At 39.9% G+C, this 20,844-nt stretch overlaps 1 protein-coding gene across 1 annotated transcript in view; it reads right to left on the reverse strand.

Moving 5' to 3' along the window:
• Window positions 1–4,641: 4,641 nt before the first annotated feature.
• Window positions 4,642–20,844, reverse strand: part of LOC144687751 (TBC1 domain family member 10A-like) — a 65,510-nt gene continuing 49,307 nt past the window's right edge. The window contains exon 9 of the mRNA XM_078554230.1: window positions 4,642–6,714. Coding sequence (XP_078410356.1) covers window positions 6,229–6,714 — 486 coding nt within the window. The 3' untranslated portion in view covers window positions 4,642–6,228. The remainder of the gene's footprint in view (window positions 6,715–20,844) is intronic.

Genomic DNA, 20,844 nt, shown 5'->3' on the forward strand with positions numbered 1-20,844 from the left:
ATAAACTTCTGCTCTTGTACTCTGTGTCCCTATTAATAAAGCCCAGAATACTGTATGCTTTATTAACTGCTCTCTCCACATGTCCTGCCACCTTCAATGGTCTATGCACATACACGCCCAGGTCCCTCTGCTCCTGCACCCCCTTAAAAATTGTACCCCTTATTTTATATCATCTCTCCATGTTCTTCCTACCAAAATGAATCACCTCACACTTCTCTGCATTAAACTTCATCTACCACCTATCTGCCCAGTCCACCAACTTGTCCTTGTCTTTTGAAGTTCTATATTCTCCTCCTCAGTTTACAATGCTTCCAAGTTTTGTATCATGCGCAAACTTTGAAATTGTTCCCTGCACACCAAGATCTAGATTATTAATATGTATCAGGAAAAGCAAGGGTCCCAATGCCGACCCCTGGGGAACTCCGCGACAAACCTCCTCCAGCCCGAAAAATATCCATTGACCATTACCCTGTTTCCTATTACTCAGCCAATTTTGTATCCACATTGCTATTGTCCCTTTTATTCCATGAGCTATAACTTTCCTCAAGTCCACAAGTGTGGCGGTGTATCAAATGCCTTTTGAAAGTCCATTTACATCACATCAACAGCATTACCCTCATCAACTCTTGTTACCTCTTCAAAAAACTCCAGCAAGTTAGTTAAACACGATTTCCCCTTTATAAATCCATGCTGGCTCTTCCTAATCAACCCACATTTTTCCATGTGACTACTAATTCTATACTGAATAATTTTCTTGAGAAGCTTCCCCACCACAGAAGTAAACTTACTCATCTGTAATTGTTGGGCTTATCCTTACAACCTTTTTTGAACAAGGTGGTAATAATTGTAATTTTCCAGTCCTCTGGCACCTCCTGAGTCTAGAGAAGACTGAAAGATCGTGACCAATGTCCCTGCAATTTCCACTCTTACTTCCTTCAAAATCCTTGGATGTATCTCATCCAGCATCCTCGTCAACCTTAAGCACCAACAGTTTATCCGACACTTACTCCTTATTAATTTTCAATCCTTCTAGAGTTTCCTCCTCTGTCACCATGGCCTTGGCAGCATCTGCTTCCTTGTGCAAAGTATTCATTTAACTCCACAGCCTCCATGTGTAAATCCCCTTTTTGCTCCCGCTTCTCCTTTTACCACCCTCTTACTATTTATGTGCCGATAGAAGACTTTGGGATTCCCCTTTCATGTTGGCTGTCAGTCTTTTCTCAAGATCCCTCTTTGCTTCTCTTATTTGCTTTTTCACGTCACCTCTGAACCTTCTGTATTCCGCTTGGTTCAGTTGTATTTTCTACCTGACACCTGTCATAAGCACACCTTTTCTTCTTTATCTTAATTTGTATCTCCTTTTTTATCCAGGGAGCTCTGGATTTGTTTGTCCTATCTTTCCTTTTTGAGCGAATATACCTTGACTGTGCCTGAACCATTTCTTCTTTGAAAGTAGCCCATTGTTCAACTACAGGTTTTCCCGTGAACCTTTGGTTCCAGTCTATCCGGCCAACCCTGTCTTGATCCACTGAAGTCAGCTGCCCCCCAGGTAATTATTCATACTCTGGATTGCACAATTTCCTTTTCTACCATCATCATTATGATACAATGATCACTGTCTCCTAAATGTTCCCCCACTGACACTTGACCTACTTGGCCCACCTCATTTCCAAGAACCAGGTCCAATAGTGCATCCTTTCTTATTGGACTGGACACATATTCCATAGAAAATTCTCCTGAACACAATCTAGGAACTCTTGCCCTTCTCCACTCTTTACAATACCATTGTCCCAGTCTACATTTGGGTAATTACAGTCCTTCATTTCAATTACTCTATAATGTTTGCATCTCTCTGTAATTTCCCTGCAGATTTATTCCTCTACATCGTTCCCACTAGCTGGCGATCTACACTGAGCAATGTAATTGCACCTTTCTTACTCCTTAGCTCTAGCCAGAGAGATTTCATCTTTGACCACTCTGGAACATCCTCTTGCTCCAGCACTGCAGTGTTCACCTTTACCAAAACAGCCACCCCTCCTCCCCCTTTTCTTCCTTTCCTATCTTTTCTGAACACCTTGTACCCAGGAATATTTAACACCCAGTCCTGCCCTTCTTTGAGTCAGGTCTCTTATCACCACAACATCATATTTCCACATGACAATCTGTAACTGTTACTCTCCAATCTTATTAACTATACTCCGTGCATTCATATACATGCACGTGTTGGCCAGGGGCTGCAGCCGAACTGCTGACACAGGCAAAAGAAACTTTTGACCTGAAGAAACCTGAGTCCAGTCACTAGCTTGAGCTGGCTGGAACCGGTTTGAAGTAGCTGAGTTTCTTGGAAAACAAAGGGAACGTGATAAGACACAAGTCCTTATTTAGGAAAGGAGTAACGAGGTAATGCTACCTAAGTTCTTGGGACAGAGCCAATGAGAAGATGCCACAGACTAGGCAAGCAAGCTTAAACCAACAGGAGAGAGACAACATAGCTTGAAGAGATAAGATTCAGTATAAGAATGGAGAATTTCGGGTGTGGAGGCAACGAGAACTCTGGCGAACAACCATCTCGGAAGTGGAAGAACCTACGTCAGCAACGTAGAGATGCAAGAGAGAGAGAACGGAACGCCTGGCCAGCGTCAGCTCTCCTTTTCGGGTATTTGCTTTTATATTCTGTGACCACTCAGGGAATGTCAGAAAAACCTAGTAGGTGTGCGTTTAGATCCTAGTTTTGGGTATAAAACTGTATAACCTGCTGTAAACTGCATGTCTATATTTAACCAGACGTATAAGCTATATGTAGATGATCTAACGACGTGAATAAAGCAAATTGAAAGTTAAGAGAGAATTGACTCTTCTCTTTGTACTAAGCCAATAACCGTTACCGGTGACCCTCCGGCAACACACACTAATCCTGATTTAGACTTCATGACTGTCTCCCTTACTCTGACTTCAACTATTGACTTGCTATTCTCTATACTAGTGCTATCTGTCTTTCACAGTATTTTGTACACCCTGGTATTCCTCTCTAATATTCTCTCCTGGTTCCCACACCCCTGCCGAGTTAGTTCAAAGCCCCCCACAACAGCATTAGCAAAATGCCCTGCAAGGAACTCAGTCCCAGCTCTGTTCGGGTGCAACCTGTATGGCTTCTACAGGTGCCATCTTCCCCAGAGCCAGTCCAAGTGTCCCAAGAGTCTAAAGCCCTCCCTTCCTGTATCATCATTCCAGCCAAACATTCATCTGCCTTATCCTTCTATTTCTGTAATCACTTGCACATGGCACTGGGAATAATCCAGAGATTACTACATTTGAGGTCTTGTTTGTTAATTTTTGACCTAGCTCCCTAAATTTTGACCGTAGGACCACATTTCCCTTCCTATCTACGTCATTGGTACCAACGTGGACCACGACCTAACTACCCTCCCTCAGGAGAATGTCCTGCAGCCGCTCGGTGACATCCTTGACCGTGGCACCAGGGAGGCAACATACCACCCTGTCTGTTCTGTTCCCTTAACTAATGAATGCCCTATCACTATTGCTCTTCCACTCTTCTTCCTCCCCTCCTGTACAGCTGAGTCGCTCGTGGTGCCACAAACTTGGCTCTGACTGCGCTCCTCTGAGGAACCAACGCCCTCATCACTATCCAAAATGGAAAACCGATTTGCAAGCAGGATCCCAGGGTACTCCTGCAGTACCTGCCTGGTTCTCTTGGACTGCCTGGCAGTCACCTATTCTATTTCTGCTGCATGCTCCTAGCCTGCGGTGTGACTACCTCCCTGAACATGCTATCCACATAGCTCTCAGCCTTGCAGATATGCCACAGTGACTCCAGCTGCCGCTCAAGCTCCGAAATTTGGAGCTCAAGTTTCTGTAGCTGACAGCACTTCCTGCACATATGGTCGTCTAGGGCACCAGCAGTGTACACAACTTCCTACATATTACAGGGCATGCATTCCACATGACCGAGCTGCCCTGTCATGGTCTTGTCTTCACTTCCTTTACGTTAACTTTAATGTACTTAGGTTTATTTATATTACTGGCCCTGACTTAAATTTACTCCCCTATTCCAAGTGTTTCTTACTTAAATCCAATAGCTGCTTCTTTAAAGATAATACGCTTTTCTAATTTACAGCTATTTAAGGACACTCCCTAACAGCAGTTTCTCACCAACCAATGAACTTATGGTTTTCCTGTGATGTCACTTTGTTTCTTTTTCTTCAAACCCAGCATTCTAGAGCTGAAGCAGCTGTCTCCTGTATAGGCCCCCCCACACCGGCTCTCTAAAATCCTCGCCGTCTCCGGTACGTTCTCCAAACAGGTTTTCTCTGTCTCTCTCCCAGGTAAAACGGTAGATATAGCATAACATCCTGCATTAGTGTTCCATAAGGAAAAATAATAAATGACATGAAATCAAACTTCACAATTGCAAATCTCATCCCAGTGCAGTACTTATGAGGAATTCACTCTTCAGAAATTTAAGGTTTTTCCACTGCATTTTAGATGCTGTCGATTACAACTCTTAAGTGGTGTTTGTTACCAATGAAAGGAAGAAAGCCAGAGCAGGCTCACCCCAAATTGTCCTCAAGTTCATTATGTCAGAAACCTGAAGAGAAAACACAACAAAAAAAAACAAAATAATGCTTTCCAGAATATTTTATTGATTTCATTGTGAATCCATGGCATCAGCAAGATAAAATAAAGCTGTGTAGCTTAGATGAACTCATTGATGCATGTAGCAATTTGTAGGGAAACACAGAAACTAATGATGTTATGCCTATGGTACTTAACACTACATGGCCACATCGGATTAGACAATATTCAATAAGCTGCAAGTATTTTCATGGTACATTGCACATTAAACAAACTGACACAAATAGTTTATGATTCTTCAAATACGAAAAAGTACATCAACTAAACGCCAGACCAGAGTTTAATCTTATGTTTGCACATCACTATATTTGGTGGTTTTAATAGTCTCAAGGAATGTAGAGCAATAAAACACCAAGATTAGGCATTATATAGTATTGTACTCTTAAATCTTACATTATAAGAAAGGAAAGATTACTTGATCTAAGTGGGTTTATAATAGCACTTAAATACCTTAACAATTGCTGCAAATCCATTGTGCATTGATAATTATGTAGAAAAATAGCAAAATAGCTGGATTATACAAGAGCGGCAAACACCTATAACTCTGGTTTGTAGTCATAGTTTCAAGGGGATTCACAAAACCTCTTGTAAACCAGCTTAAATTTACATTCCTCAAGATTAAGGAAAAAAGTGCTAGAAAGTTCAATTAGAAAATACATATTGTGTTTGTACGGTATCATGGTTAACTATCCTGCTTGCTACTGTACAAATGGCATTCTCAACTTGCATGGAAAACGTTTAAAGGGCATATTTATACCTAGTCACAATTTCTTCTGCTCACCTGTATTTTATCTGTACATAGTAGAAATGTTGCAAATAAATGAATACACATGTAGAGTGTTTTAATCATACAAACTTATGGCAGCACATACTCCATTCTGAGCCAAAAACCTGTTTGACTTAATTAATTCCCCACCACAGGTGCAGAGTTAAATTAATTCAACTAATTCTAATGAACACCTTCTGTGTCAAAGCTAATCTGTGCAAAAGTTCAATCTCTCTTCCTTGCTACTGAAATTCATTGTTACTTCAAAATGGAAATGGGAGCAGAGTAGTATCTGACCAAAGAAACACCTAGGAATAAAGTCCTATAAATATCATCAATCTTAACTTGGAATGGAAACCGAGCAGAAATCTTTACAAGACTACAGAAGGATATGGTTTACTGGAAAAATATTGTAAAAATATTTACATTTTCCCCTAAAAAAAACATTTACTCTGCTGATGACAGCCAACAATTCATTCAATTAAGAGTTTAAAGAGTTAAACAAAAACTCACTAAAGATGAACATATTAAGCAAATTCTTCTGAACTAGTTTCACTAGCTGATAATTTATGTTCCTAGTTTTGGCCAGTTCTCTGAATTGTTTAATCACATAAATAGTGAAAACACAATTCGATACTTTTAAACTTGTACCAACTTCTCATATTTAAAGACTTCGTGTTAACCATACCTTGTCAATGGCATTAAGTATAAACATACACCATCAATGGCTCCATCTTGCCATCTAAAAGTCAGTTATCTTATGGAATGATTCAAATGTCGAATGATGCTTTTTCCAAGTACTGGACATTTCATAAGTATGTGTCCTGCTCAGTTTCTTCTGAGCTGAGACTTAGTTCAGACGGTAGTTGAGAGTCCTTTTTTAGCAATGATTGATTCAGCTCTTCTGCAATATCTATTGGTTGGGTAACATTTTGTTCATCTTTTAAAATTCTATTGGTCTCATCGGGGGCAGATCCATTTGCCATGGACTCTACTTTTCCCACCTTTTTCTCCTGTTTCTTCTTTTCTTTCTTTTGTTCTTTTGAATTTTTCTTATCCTTTTTCTTCTTTGAATTGCTGCCTGAATCAGGAGACACAGGAGGGGATTGTACCACAATGGAAGGCATCTGTACCAATGCTTTATGAGAATGAGGCTCAGCCTCATTGATTGCTTTAGCACCATGCAATCTAGGAGGAGGCTGGTACTTGAGGTCACCATGTGTGTCCTTCCACTTCCTTAATTGAATTAAATGTTCTTTTTCAACCTCTCTTTCTGTGATGGGGAGTTCGATTATCTGTTTTAAAAAAGTACATAAAAAGGTATTTTATTCATATTTGTGTACCCATTGTAGTTTTTTTGCATTGACAAGAGTACTGTGAGCGTTCCAATCTCCCTCATCCTTCAGATCAAACATTAAACCCAAGGCCTCATCTGCCCTCTCAGGTGGGCATTAAAAAATCCAATGCACTACACGTACAGTGTCTCAAAGCCGCAACCTCGGGAGCGAGTCCATGCCAGGTTTCGGATCGTGCCAGTTTTCAGGTCAGGCAGTTCAGGCCGGATCGGGTCGAGGGTCAATGGGACCACACAGAGCATGGCAAAAGATAAGTGTTCAAAGCTGTTAACTAGTGAATGCATCAATGCAGCACCTAGTCCAACAAGCCGGTAAGTTATATTACTTACCTAATAATAATAAAAATTCATGTATGACAGCTTAAAAAATGTCCAATTTTCAGACAGCGCCAGTTTTCAGATAGCCGTTTTGAGACACTGTACATATATTTCAAAAAGCAGTTGAGATTTCCTGGTGTCCTGGCCAATACTTATCCCTCTATATACATCACTAAAATAGATTATCTGTCTAGTTATTATCACATGGCTGTTCATAGGGGTTTGCTGTGGGAAAATTGGCTGCTGTTTCCTATATTGCAACAGTATCAAGAAATACTTCAATGGCTGTAAGGGATATCCTGAGATGATGAAAGGCGCTATATAAATGTAAGACTGTGTTACAAAAAAAATAGCAGTACTAGTGAAGGTGCAAAAAAAACTTGAGAATGTTATCTCAACTGAGAGGTTATACCTATCAGAAATGATTTTACAGGCTGGAGCGCTTTGTTCCTTTAAAGAGGAGATTGAGGAATAGCCTGATAGAGGTCTTTAAGATTTTGAAAGAATTTGATAGGGTTGGCATAGAGAAGTTGCTTCCACTTGTGGAGGAGACAAAAACTAGGGACCAAAAATATATGGTAACCACTGATAAATCCAATAGGGAATTCATGAGTGAGGTTAGAATATAGAACATGCTGTCACAAGTTGTGGTGATCTACCAAAGATGTATTTAAGGGGAAGCTACATAAACATACGAAGAAAAAATAATTTGTTGATGAGGCTAGACAAAGAAGAGTGGGAGGAGACTTTAGAACAAACACTAGCATGGATACCTGTTTGTGCCGTAAGTACAATTAAATGATTATCCTTATTTCACTAATAAACAATGATGTGTGACAGACTTAAAGTCACTATTCTTTTCCTCAAGTACTTTTGTGGGTCCTAATCTTGGTGCTTTCTCCATTCATATTCACTATCCAGAGTGTGTATACATAAATCAAACTCTCCCCTCCCCTATTTTTTTTTGCTGAACAACAATCCAAAATTACAATAATATATTTTGTAGAAATTGCACATTTAGTATTATAATCCTAGTATTACTCTATAAATATCCAGAAAAGTGCAGCACAAATATGCAAAATCCGTTTTGTTATCTAATACCATTCTTCAAATGCATTAAGGCTAAATTTTAATCCTCAAATATATAATCCTCAAACTTTATGAATGTTAGAATACAAAATCATGTAAAGTAACACAAACAAAGAATGGAGACAAGCTACCAGCAAAAACTATATACTGTTTCAAGAAGTCTACAGGGTTGGTTATTATTTTCCCCAACCACATCTTACAGACTCGCATTAAAAGCTCCAGATGGCTGTGGTATGTGCTGGAAGTAGCCAGTATTACAACACAGCCTCCAGACGTTTCCATTTGTGATATAGTACACTGGGCATAAATTATGAGAGCAAAGTAAGACAATCATTCTATTAGCTGCCTTATAATTAGAAGGTAATAGGGACAAAATTTATGCTGCAGTAACATTAACCTGCTAAACTACTTTTTTGTAGCATAAAAGGTGCTTGAGCAATACTGGGACAGATATGATGCAAATTCGTGAAGATAAATCTATCACTATAGCTCGCTAATCTGATAAAGTTACAAAAGCAGCTTTTGTTGTGACCGTAATCTTGGCAAGATTAGTGCAGACTCATCAAAATATTAGCATACCAGATGTTATGAGTTATTAGAAGTAAATAGTTGTGGCTGCAATTAATTCACCAGATATGAAAAGGCAAAAATAATCACTTATAACATAGCCCATGGTCTGCAGCATGCCTGATTTCTGGTCGCTGAAACGAGTGTTCAGGGGATTAATTTCAGGTGGCAGTATCCTGAGCTGAATCATCCCCAGAAGTGTTGCCAAACTGGAAGCCAGCAACTTGCGAGTGTCGAGAACTCCCATCTGAAACCAGGTTTAGGCCCTTTGTAAGTGTAATCAGGTGACCATTCATTTTTGGACTCCACTTCCAAAATTGGCAGAAACTGGGCCAACTTGCAGGGCAAAGTGCATCAGATCCCCGATTAGTACGCATTTTGCCAGTTTTATGGAATTGAAGCCTAATTTGGAGTCTTCTAGTTCACGTTCTAAGAATGTTGCCCTCTTCATGATTTCCAGCAAGAAACCAATTTTTCAGCCAAAGTTTCCCCATACCTGAGGCAATAATTCAAAACAAAAACACAAGGGAAAGTTACTAATGATTTTACTTCTGTTTGAGGGAAGTTCCCAGAGTTCAATTTGGGAATCTGTCAGATTCACCAGATGTGTTAATACCATGAAGAGGGGATTGTGCATCAACCCGTGCTTCGGGAGGTTCCAACAGTCCCTGAATATTCTCAATTATCTTGCATTGAAAATTGATCCCATTTGGTCCTCAAGTGAAGGCACCTGTGAGATAAATTATTTTGTGAATGCGCAGAAGATTTTAGTTCAGATTAAAGCCAACTAACTGAGAACACTCGTGTGCAAACCTATCTTTAGCATGAATTTTTAAAATTCCATTTGGCGACACTGAGATTCTGTCTAGAAGAGTTTGTAAATTGACTTACGGTTAAAATGTCAGATTCCTTTGTGTTTTACTGCGTGAAAGTGTAAGCTTGCATTGTTAGGCAGTACATAATAACAATCCTGCATATAAAAGTGCAAGCAGACACAAACAAAAAAAGAAATACATTAGTTCATGCTAATAATATGATGCTATCAACATGACCCACATTGATTTAACAAGAGTTTGTGTGTTTACTTGTCTGCCAGATAATCAACTCTGCCAGCCACACACAATAATGCTCTCCCAAACTGCTTTTGAAATATCATTTGGACACCTTGTTGAAGGAATACTATCCGAATAAGTTTTGCATCCTGATCTTAATAGAAATATTTCCACCTAATAATAATGGCATCAAGATAACTCAACCTAATCCTTATAAGCACTTTGGTAAGCTTGGAACCAAATTCTTCCCTAATCCACAGACTTTTAAACTTTTGACTCAAATGTCCTTTCAGGATTTCCAATCCCGTACCTGTGAGATGGAACCCCTAATGGACTTTGCCACCTTTGTATTAAAATCCATCGAATAGCTTCAGTCCTTGATGACATAATTCCTTCCACAGTGGGAGCATGCAGCCCCTGTCCTGTTCATTGATGGTACAACCAGGAAACTTGTATAGGGAGTCACAGACATGAACCTTACCTCCATTTTGAGCAAGTTTGCATGCTAATAAGATCCTTCTTAAAGAATTGGATTGGATACCCATGGGACATGGGTATCGCTGGTAAGGTCAGTATTTATTGTCCATTCTTAATTACCCTCGAGAAGGTGCTAGTGAGCCACCTACTTCAACCACTGCAGCCCAAATGTACACCAAGTATGTTTTAGGTAGGTAGTTCCATGATTTTGATCCAGTTACAGTTGTCATGAAAGTATAATAATTCTCATAATATTATTGTGATTTATTGTAAAAGTAGGTTAATAGTGGGGTTTGGAGTGCGTGTGTGTGATTGAATTGGAAACAGCTGCTCTGGAGACTTTGATTCATCAAAAGAAGCTAGGTTTGAAATGCTAAATATGTAAACATGGCTGAAGTCTTAGAAATGTAAGGTGAGGAGAATTTACATTTTTAGATAAATCAGGACAGTTTGAATTTCAAAGAGATGGTAGGATGTTTACACCTAGCCAGAGAAGCTAGGCCAAGCAGTGTGTTTATTTTTCCCAAAGGTTACTGACAATATTAGCACCATGGAAAGATTTATATTATGAGAAAGCTAAAGTTCCAAAGACATATGGAAACAATGGAATTTACATTAAAAGGGAGAAACATGTATAAAGGACAATGAGTCTGTGTGTCAGGGAAGGCATTGTAAGATCTAACAGAAGTGTGAGAAGCCTCCAGTATTTGTGCATTAAGCCTGCTGTCTACAGAAACCGAAACTGGAAAAAGCCACTTTGAATTCTATTGTCCAGGTATTGTGTTGACTTGCCTGGATCTGTTTAAAATCATTTTTTTTTTACTGTTGCCTGAACGGGGAAAATGGAAGCCAGGTTAATTAGGGGTTTTAGGAGTTATTATAGTAGTAATTTGTAGACCTATGTATGTGCTTGAAATCTTTCCTTTTGTTAATAAATGTTTAATTTAATTTTCTAAAAAATCTCTAAAGTCTTGGTGGACTTATTACTTCTGAATTCAGGGCACGCATCTCGAAATGAACACAAATTGCAAAACTGTTGTGATAGTGGGATCAAGTTTCCCTCGTGGATTTGATTCACCTGGCCCCACATCAACTGCCACATCATTATCACCATTCCCTCACTGTGTTATATTTCCAAGTCAGGATGTTGTGTGACTTAGAGTGGAACTTGCAGGTAGTGGTGTTCCCAAACACCTGCTGCCCTTGTTCTTCCAGGTGGTTTGGAAAGTGCTGTTGAAGATTTGACTAGTTGCTGCAGTGCATCTTGTAGATGGTACATACTGCAGCCTCAGTGCACATTGACATTCACCCCTTCAAGTGTGCTAATCAAGAGGACTGCCTTGTCCTGGATGATGTTGAGTTTTTGATTGCTGCTAGAACTATACTCATCTAAGGTGGAAAGTATTCCATCATACTGCTGACTTGTGCCTTCTAGATGGTGAAAAAACTTTGGGGAATCAGGTGGTGATGTGGGCAGACTACTTCATTATCTGAGGAATTGTGAATGGAACTAAACACTGGGAAATTATCAGCTAACATCTCCTCTTCTGACCTTATACTGAAGGAAAGGTCATTTGGTTGGTGTAGGTTACTACCTGAGGAACTCCGGCAGTTACATTCTAGGCTGACATGATTGGCCTCCAATAAACATACCTGGAACGAAGGAAAATGGTTATGACTCAGCCAGTGGGGAGTTTTCCCATGATTGAACATGGCTATGTACCAAGTCTGTGCTAGAGTACAGATAATTGCAGTTTGCGTCATGCATTGTTACATAATTACAATATATGAAGATGTTAGATGCTCGGTGACTGGGTCTGAGTAATAGGGGTTTCTGGAGAGAAAAATTAAGTGTTGCAGTACATCACAACAGCAACATGCCCTTGTTAGCAGTGTGGATTGTGGGAACTGTCTCCTCAGCAAATAGTTCTGTTTCTGAGAGACATGAGATGAGTGGGAAGTTGGTTTTGACTGTCAGATGTTTCAGATGCTTAGGTGACTATTCTTAGATTGTGCCCAAAGAATGCACCTAACTGCTGCCAGAGAAAAGGAAATCCGTGGCAGAACTAATAGTCAGCACTCATCTTCCTGGATTGGGTGGATTTGCTATGTTTGTGCAGGGTAAGGTAATGGAGGAGTTTGAGTTCCTCATCTGCTCAAACAAAAGCTTGAGGAAACTCTTCTCAGTCAAAGGCTTTTTGAGGCTAGAAATTCTGCTCTTGCAGTAGCGCACAATATTAAACAATTCTGGTGTTGTGTGTCAAGAGGCATTCTTGGATTGATCTGTATTCTCTGGGTGCTTTAGGCAGGAAGCAATCAACTCCAACTTAATCTAGGATCTTGTTCAGTCCTTTATGATCACAAATAAGAGATATGCTGCACAGGCATTAGAGTCCTTGCCTTTTTTATGCATTAAAATGACCTTGACCAACTTGACTGATTTAGAATAGTGTATGTTACCAGCATTTAGTGAAATAATATACTTTATCATCATTTTTGTGGGCTGCAGTGGGAACTTGTTCTCCCAGCTGCAGCATGGATTCATCAGCAAGGTAAATGGGGAGGTCTAGTGACCAGGTGGAATTCCAGCAAAGCCACCTTTGCTGTCACGAGCTGAAGACACTCTCCTTGAGGTCTGCCTTCAACTCAACAACATCTAAGTGTTACTAATCTTATCTTTAATCTATTTGTAATTCTAGCCCCAAACCCCCTGGCTCTGCTCACCCCCCCTCCTGCCCTCAACAGTTCTGCTCAACCTGAACCAGGGGCACAGAAGTGTTTTGACTTCAAAGAGCTTTAGGCTCGCGAGCACCAGCCCTAAATAAATCAGTGTAAAAACTAAGGTAAATCCAGGGCAAAAAGCCCAAGTTTATGCACTGATAGGTCCCATCAGCGTAAGCTGCCTGGGAGGCCAAAAAAGGTGCACTGGAAGTTCCTGCTTTGAGCGCAAGTTGGCACCCCGTCAGCATCATGGTTAGATCAGGGGAGAGCACTCTGTAGAACTCAGCAGGAAATCATGTTATGGGAATACAGATGCAGGAAGTATGGGGGGAGTGTGAAATTACCCACTTGCAGTTTGCTGCACAGCATATTGGACTTACTGTTTAATGGATGAGTTTTATGATAATTGTAATTAACTTCACCCATTAGCAGTAGTAAACTGGATAACATAGATTTATTGACCACTGTACACTCATAAGGAAGATGTATCTGATCAAATGACTTTTAAACATCCAGATCAAAATGAACAAATAAAGTTATGTTGCTACTGGGATTAAGGGGTGGTAGCTGTAGCTGTGCACTTCCGTACTGACTCGTTTTCTCCTTTTTTTGGAGTTGGCACTTTGCCAGCTGTTTTTGTTTTAGTTTCAAACTTGACCCCAGGTTTTCTATGTTTTCCAGTTCTTGCGTTTTTGTGTCTTTTCCCTTGCCTCCCACTGCTTAGCTATTGACAAATCCTTTAGTTTCTTTCATTTCTTTATATTAACCCCATGGGGCCATGATTTTTTTGTGTATTTCAACAAACAATACATAGAAGGGCATTGTTCACATGGTTGTCTGTCACTTGACTAAGATGTTACATCTAACAATCATTTCACGTGCAATGAAGGTTTGCTTCTTTTTCCTTACACTGGCCTCTTTTTATTCATTAATTGTTCGTCTCTCATGTTTCAGTTCTTAACAAAAAAGACATAAATGTAAAACGCTCAGAGCGTCTGTTCTCTCCACCACTGACCAACCCGAGTTTCCAGATGTTTTGTTTCATTTCAGATTTCCAGCTACCACAGATCTTTGCTTTTCAATTTTATGTTTTTTCTTTGAGAAATCTTGTCATTGCCTTAATCCACCCCTTATTTTAGTTTCAGGGTGTGGCTCGACGTCATCCATAGTTACCGTTTGATAGCCTGACTTCTTCCTCATTTGCAAATACAAGATTATCTATGACTATCTGAGCTTCCCAACCCTGGTTTCTACCATGTCAGTACTGGGTGTGTCCATAGCTAATAGATTTCATAAACAGACGTTACTTTTTGGAATGCTGTACATCAACATATTTAGCATGCATTCCTGAGCAAAACTGACAAAAGTTTTCATTGCTTACATTGTAAAAAAGGAAGCACTAACCTAAGTGTTTTTTTATAAAAGATCAAAATGCTTGGGGAGTTAATCCAATCTAAAATGAAGGAAAATATTTAAGAGTACTCTTGCTATACTTTAATAAGCAAGTCTGAGTATTCATCAATTTAACCTTCATATTAATGAGAACTTCACTCTCTGACATGAGCATCTGAACAAATTCAGTGAGGGAACACACTCAGTAATAACAGCTAGGAGATATTTAACCTTAAACTCATGGGGCCATGATGATATTTGGGTGTGTTTCAGCAATAACCGATATATATTGATTACCATGCTAACAACATCCTTCTATTCAAGCAACTAAGCTAATGTGCATATGTTAATGTATAAGCCCATGAAGGATGATATGGCAAGAAGAGTTGACCTTTTGAGGAGCGAATGTCACAGGAGCTTTTAAGCTTTGGCATCATTGTACTATAGCAAGGGTTAAAACATACACCACCAAACAACTTGCATTTATATAGTGCATTTAATGTAGCATGATGTTCCAAGGCACTTCATGAATACTTATCAAATAAATTATCTCCTTTTGTAGCTTAGTGTCACATTAAGACAGGTGAAATGAGGTAGTTAAAAGAAGCATCTTGAAGTAGAGGTTTAGGGAGGGAAATTCAGAGCTTAGTACCTAGGCAGCTGAAGGCATAACCACCAAATGATGGAGCAAAGAAAAAATCTCCAGAATTGGAGCAGCTCTGGAGAGATGGGACCTGTACAGGCCAGACAGGTTACATCTAAATAGAGCTGGGACGGATTCCTTTCAGGGTGTTTTGCTGGTGCTGTTGGGGGGGTTTAAGCTAACTAACATCGGAGAGGAATACCAAAGCGCATAGAATACGCAAGCACTTGAAGAGGGAATAGCAAGTTTTTAGGTGGGGTCAGAATAAGGGAAAAAGTAATCAAGTACAAATGTACATGAATGCACACCTAGTGAGGCAAATAAGATTGGTGAGTTACAGACACAGATTGCCATTTGGGAATATGACGTTGAGACCTGGCTCAAAGAAGGGCAAGACCAGGTGTTAAATATTTCTGGATCCGAGATGCTTAGGAATGATAGGAAAGCAAGAAAAGGAGAAGGGAGGGCAGTATTGATTAAGGAGAGCATTGCAGTGCCGAAGAGGATGTCCCAGAAGAGCCAAAGACAGAACCTATATGGCTAGAGCTAAGGAACAAATAAGGTGTAATCACATTGCTCGGTGTAGTCTATAGGCCAACAGCTAGTGGGGAGGATGTAGAGGAACAAATCTGCAAGGCAATTACAGAGAGGTGCAAAAATTATAATGGGGACTTAATTATCCAAATATAGATTGGGATAGGACTAGTGTAAACGTCAAAGAGGGGCAAGAGTTCCTAGAGTGTGTTCAGGAAAATTTTCTACAGCAGTATGTTTCCAGTCCAAGAAGAAAGGAAGCATGCTAAACCTGGTTCTTGGGGATGAGGTGGACTAAGTGGATCAAGTGTCAGTAGGAAAACATTTAGGGGACAGTGATCATTGTATCATAAGGTTTAGACTGGCTATGGAAAAGGACAAAGAACAATCCTGAATAAGAATTATTAACTGAGGGAAAGCCAACTTCAAAGGGGTAGGAATTAATGTGGGCCAAATAAATTGGAGTCAAAGATTGGCAGGAAAATAGTGGCTAATAAATGGGCTACCTTTAAAGAAAAGATAGTTCGAGCACAGTCAAGGTATATTCCCTTGAAAAGGGAAAGGTAGGGCAAACAAATTCAGAGCTGTGGATGACAAAAAGAAATAGAAACTAAGATAAAGAGGAAAAAGTGTGCTTATGATAGGTGTCAGATAGAAAATACAACGGCAAACCAGGTTGAACGTAGGAGGTTCAGAGGGGAGGTGAAAAAGCAAATAAGATAAGCAAAGAGGGAGTATGAAAACAGACTAGCAGCCAACATAAAAGGGAATCCCAAAGTCTTCCGTAGGCACATAAATCGTAAAAGGACGAGAAGGGCCAATTCGAGACCAAAAAGAGGATTTATGCATGGAGGGCATAGCTGAGGTAAATAAATATTCTGCATCTGTCTTTACCAAGGAAGATGATGTTACCCACACCATGGTGAAAGAGGAGGCAATTCAGGCACTAAGGGTTTAATATTAAAAAGGAGCTGGTATTAGATAGGCTGTGGGTACTTAAAAGTTGATAAGGCACCAGGACCGGATGAGATGTAGCCAAGGATACTGAGGGAAGTGAGTACAAATTGCAGAGGCACTGGCCATTATAATTTTGTAGCATTCCTTAGACTCAGGGGGGTGCCAGAGAACCGAAGAATTGCAAACGTTACACCTTTGTTCAAAAAAAGAGGGTGTAAAGATAAGAAAATCAAGTACAAGCCAGTCATTTTAACTTCGATAGTAGGGAAACTTCTAGAAGCAATCAGTTCATGACAAAATTAATAGTCACATGGATTAAGGAAAGCCAGCATAGATTTCTTAATGAAAAATTGTGTTTAATTAACTTGAAGTTTTTATGAAGGGGAAACAGAGTAGGTTGATGAGGGTAATGCTGTCAAATTTGGTGTACATGAACTTCCAAAAGGCATTTGCTACAGTGCCACACAACAGATTTGTGAGCAAAGTTATAGCTCACAGAATAAAAGGGACAATAGTAACATGGATATGAAATTGGCTGAGTGAGAGAAACAAGAGGATAGTGGTTAATGGATGTTTCTCAAACTGGGGGAAGGTTTGTAGTGGAGTTCCCCAGGGGTCAGTGTTGGGACCCTTGCTTTTCCTGATATATATTAATGACCTACACCTTGGTGTAACAGAGCACAATTTCAAAATTTGCAAACAATACAAAACTTGGAAGCATTGTGAACTGTGAGAAGGATAGTTTAGAACTTCTAAAGGACATAGACAAGTTGGTGGAATGGGCAAACAGGTGGCAGATGAAGCTCAATTCTGAAAAAATGTAAAGTGATTCATTTTGGTAAGAAGAACAAGGAGAGACAATATAAAATAAAAACAATCTAAAACAGGGTGCAGGAGCAGAGGGACCTGGGTGTATACATGCATAAGGATTTGAAGGTGGCAGGTGGTTGAGAGTGCAGTTAGTAAAGCATACAGTATCCTAAGTTTTATTATTAGGGGCATTGAGTACTAGAACAAGGTTATGTTGAAGTTATAAAAGGCATTAGTTCGGCCTCAGTTAGAGTACTGTATTCAGTTCTGGGCGCTGCACTTTAGGAAAGATGTGAAGGCATTGGAGAGAATGCAGAAAAAAAGAATGAAGTTCCTCATCCTTGGAACCAGTTATGAAGATAGATTGGATAAGTTAAGACTTTCCCTTGGAGAACAGAAGGCGGAGAAGAGATTTGATAGAGGTTTTCAAAATCATAGGAGGTCTGGTCAGACCAGATAGGGTGAAACAGTCCCCAGTCCCCACAGAAGGATTAAGAACGAGAAGGCACGGAGTTGAAGTAATTGGCAAAAGAAGCAAAAGCGATACACGAGAAAAAAACTTTTTTCTCGCAGCAAGTGGTTACGGTCTGGAATGCACTGCCTGAGTGTGTGGTGGAGGCAGGTTCAATCAAAACATTCTAAAGGGAATTAGACTGTTATCTGAAAAGGAAGAATGTGCAGGGTTACAGGGAGAAGGCGGGAGAATGGCACTAAGTGAATTGCTCATTTGGAGAGCAGGTGCAGTAACGACGGGCCCATCGCTGTAACAATTCAGTGATTCTGTGGAGGGATGCAGATATTTCGGAAGGAAATGAGAGAGATTTGGGCGAGAGAGCAAAGTTGTCAAAGGCATCAATTGAGATACTGCCAAACTGAAAGCCAATGTAGGTCAGCGAGTAAAAGGGATAATGGGTAAATGGGGTTTGGTGCAAGTTAGGATGTGAGCAGCAGAAATTTGGGTGAGTTCAGGTTTACGGAGCATGCAAGATGGGAGCCTAGCCAAGACAGCTTTGGAATAGTCGCTAATTCCATTGTAATCCTCAAATGTTTCTTACATTCAATTTAAACAATTTATTTTTAAATCAATCACAATCCTGATTAAAACAAGTTACAGATTTTTAATATTTAAATCTGATGCTTTAGCTATACAGTTCATGGGATGAATATAGTATAATTCCATTGAGCTATTTTGAATCATGCTGTGGACACGTATTTATACCAACGTTTGTGCCAACTTTTCTTATGTATGTGTGCAATTGTGAACTGACAAACATTAAACCGTAACTGGTTTAGTCCTAACATCTGCATAAAATGAATTCTTAAACTTATGGGAAGTTATCTAGCAATTACTCGGAGGTGTGCTAAAACATAAATTTAGGTCAAATCAAGTTCTGATGGTCACAATTTCATTCACTTATTTGCTACTGGTTCATCGGTAGTTTACAGGTAGTTCATCAGTAGTTTACAAGCAACTAAATCTAAAATAGATATGTGGGTGAACTGAAATGTTACCCTGTGGTGAGTTTGTTTTTCAGTCAAAGATCAACATTTTAGCACAGAAAATGGTCCACAGCAGCACCCATCAACTCTTTGAGAAATAGTAACACTGAAAGTACTTCCTCTACCGGATAACGCAAACAGTTAAAATCATTTCCTTTTCTGTGATTACACAAGAAAATTAACGAACCACTGAAATGTACAGAAGAATGTTGCAATATTGTCCCAATGCACGAAGTCTTTGGCTATCTACCCTCCAAACAGATTGGCACAACAGCTTGCACTTGTATAGCATCTTTAATATAGAATAAACACCAAAGCTCCTCAGAGGTAGAAAAGAAAAATAAGAAAGAAAGACTTGCATTTATATAGCTCTTTCCATGACCACCAGACATCTCAAAGCACTTCACAGTGAATGGCGTACTTTTGAAGTTGTTGTTTTAATCTAAGAAATGCTGCAGCCAAATTGCATATCAATTGTGATGTTATTGAGGGATAGATATCGGCCAGGACACAGAGGATAACTTCCCTGCTCTTCTTCAAAATAGTGCCTGTGACCTTTTACATCCACCTGAGTGAGCAGATGGGGCCTCGGTTGAACAACTCACCCGATAGACGGCACCTCTGACCATGCAACACTCCTTCAGTACTGTAATGGTGTGTCAGCCTTGATTTTTGTGTTCAAGCCCTTGGAACGGGACTTGAACCCAGAACCTTGTGACTCAGGTGAGAACGCTACCAACTTAGCCATGGCTGACACAAAGAGAGCACAAAACCTAAATTTCAAAATATCTTGATACACTATTAATTCTCCATGATGAACGTCACGCTGAAATGTACAAAATGAACCACAAAATTCAAATTAAGACATTACACCTACCTACATTGCAGGTATGGTTTGGCTTTAAAACAATAGAAAAAAAGACACCCCTACCAAGCCAGGGTACAAAGGACATGAAATACAGAATAACAATGGTCTTAAAATGGTTCCGTGATTTGTGGGAATATAAACCCTGCAAATGGGAACCATGTTCTTCTGAAGTAATGTGCTGCAGAAAATGCAGACTCAATGAAATTTCTCAGGAGATGCAAACGCCCCACCCAGATTCACTGGTATCAACTAATCTTTGCCTTGTCTAACTGCAAAGTTCAGTTAAAATGCGTATTTTTTCCACAACAGCATCACATGTTTATGTTTACTTTGATTTCTGCAAATAGTCAGGCACTTCTTTTTGCATATCAAATAAGTCAAAAACGTTAGAACTTTTAATATCGTTCATAGACTATTGGAACATAGAAAACATATTAAAATTTTAGCTAATAATTGACATTTCTCTGGTAATTCATTTTTAGCCATCAAGTTGCAGCTGGAGAATCTCCTGAAATGCCTTCAATGATTTCAAAAGGAAATTGGATAGGCACTTGAAGGAAATAAAGCTGCAGAGCTATGGGATAGAGTGGGAGAAATGGGACTGACTGGATTGCTCTAAAGTGACATGGGTTCTATGGGCAAAATGGCCTGTACTGTAATGGCTATGACTTCTCTTCCAGTTTCAATAGTTTCTAGAGTCCCTAATACTTGGTCCCCTCAATTTCTTATGTACATGCAGCTCCTCAGATATACATCAAATTCCACACGCACGCTGACAACACCCAGTTTTTTTTTAAAAAAAATATTCACAAGATGTGGGCTTCGCTGGCTGGGCCAACATTTATTGCCTATCCCTTGTTGCCCTTGAGAAGGTGGTGGTGAGCTGCCTTCTTGACCCCCTGCAGTCCATGTGATGTAGGCACACCCACAGTGATTAACGTCAGGGAGGGAGTTCCAGGAGTTTGATCCAGCAACAGTGAAGGAACGGTGACATAATTCCAGGTCAGAATGGGGAGTAGCTTGGAGGGGAACTTCCAGGTGGTGGTGTTCCCATGTGTCTGCTGCCCTTGTCCTTCTAGGTGGTAGTGGTTGTGGATTTGGAAGGTGTTTAAGGAGCCTTGGTGAGTTTCTGTAGTGCATTTT

Source organism: Cetorhinus maximus, chromosome 12, assembly GCF_964194155.1.
Source record: "Cetorhinus maximus chromosome 12, sCetMax3.hap1.1, whole genome shotgun sequence".
Classification (NCBI taxonomy): domain Eukaryota; kingdom Metazoa; phylum Chordata; class Chondrichthyes; order Lamniformes; family Cetorhinidae; genus Cetorhinus; species Cetorhinus maximus.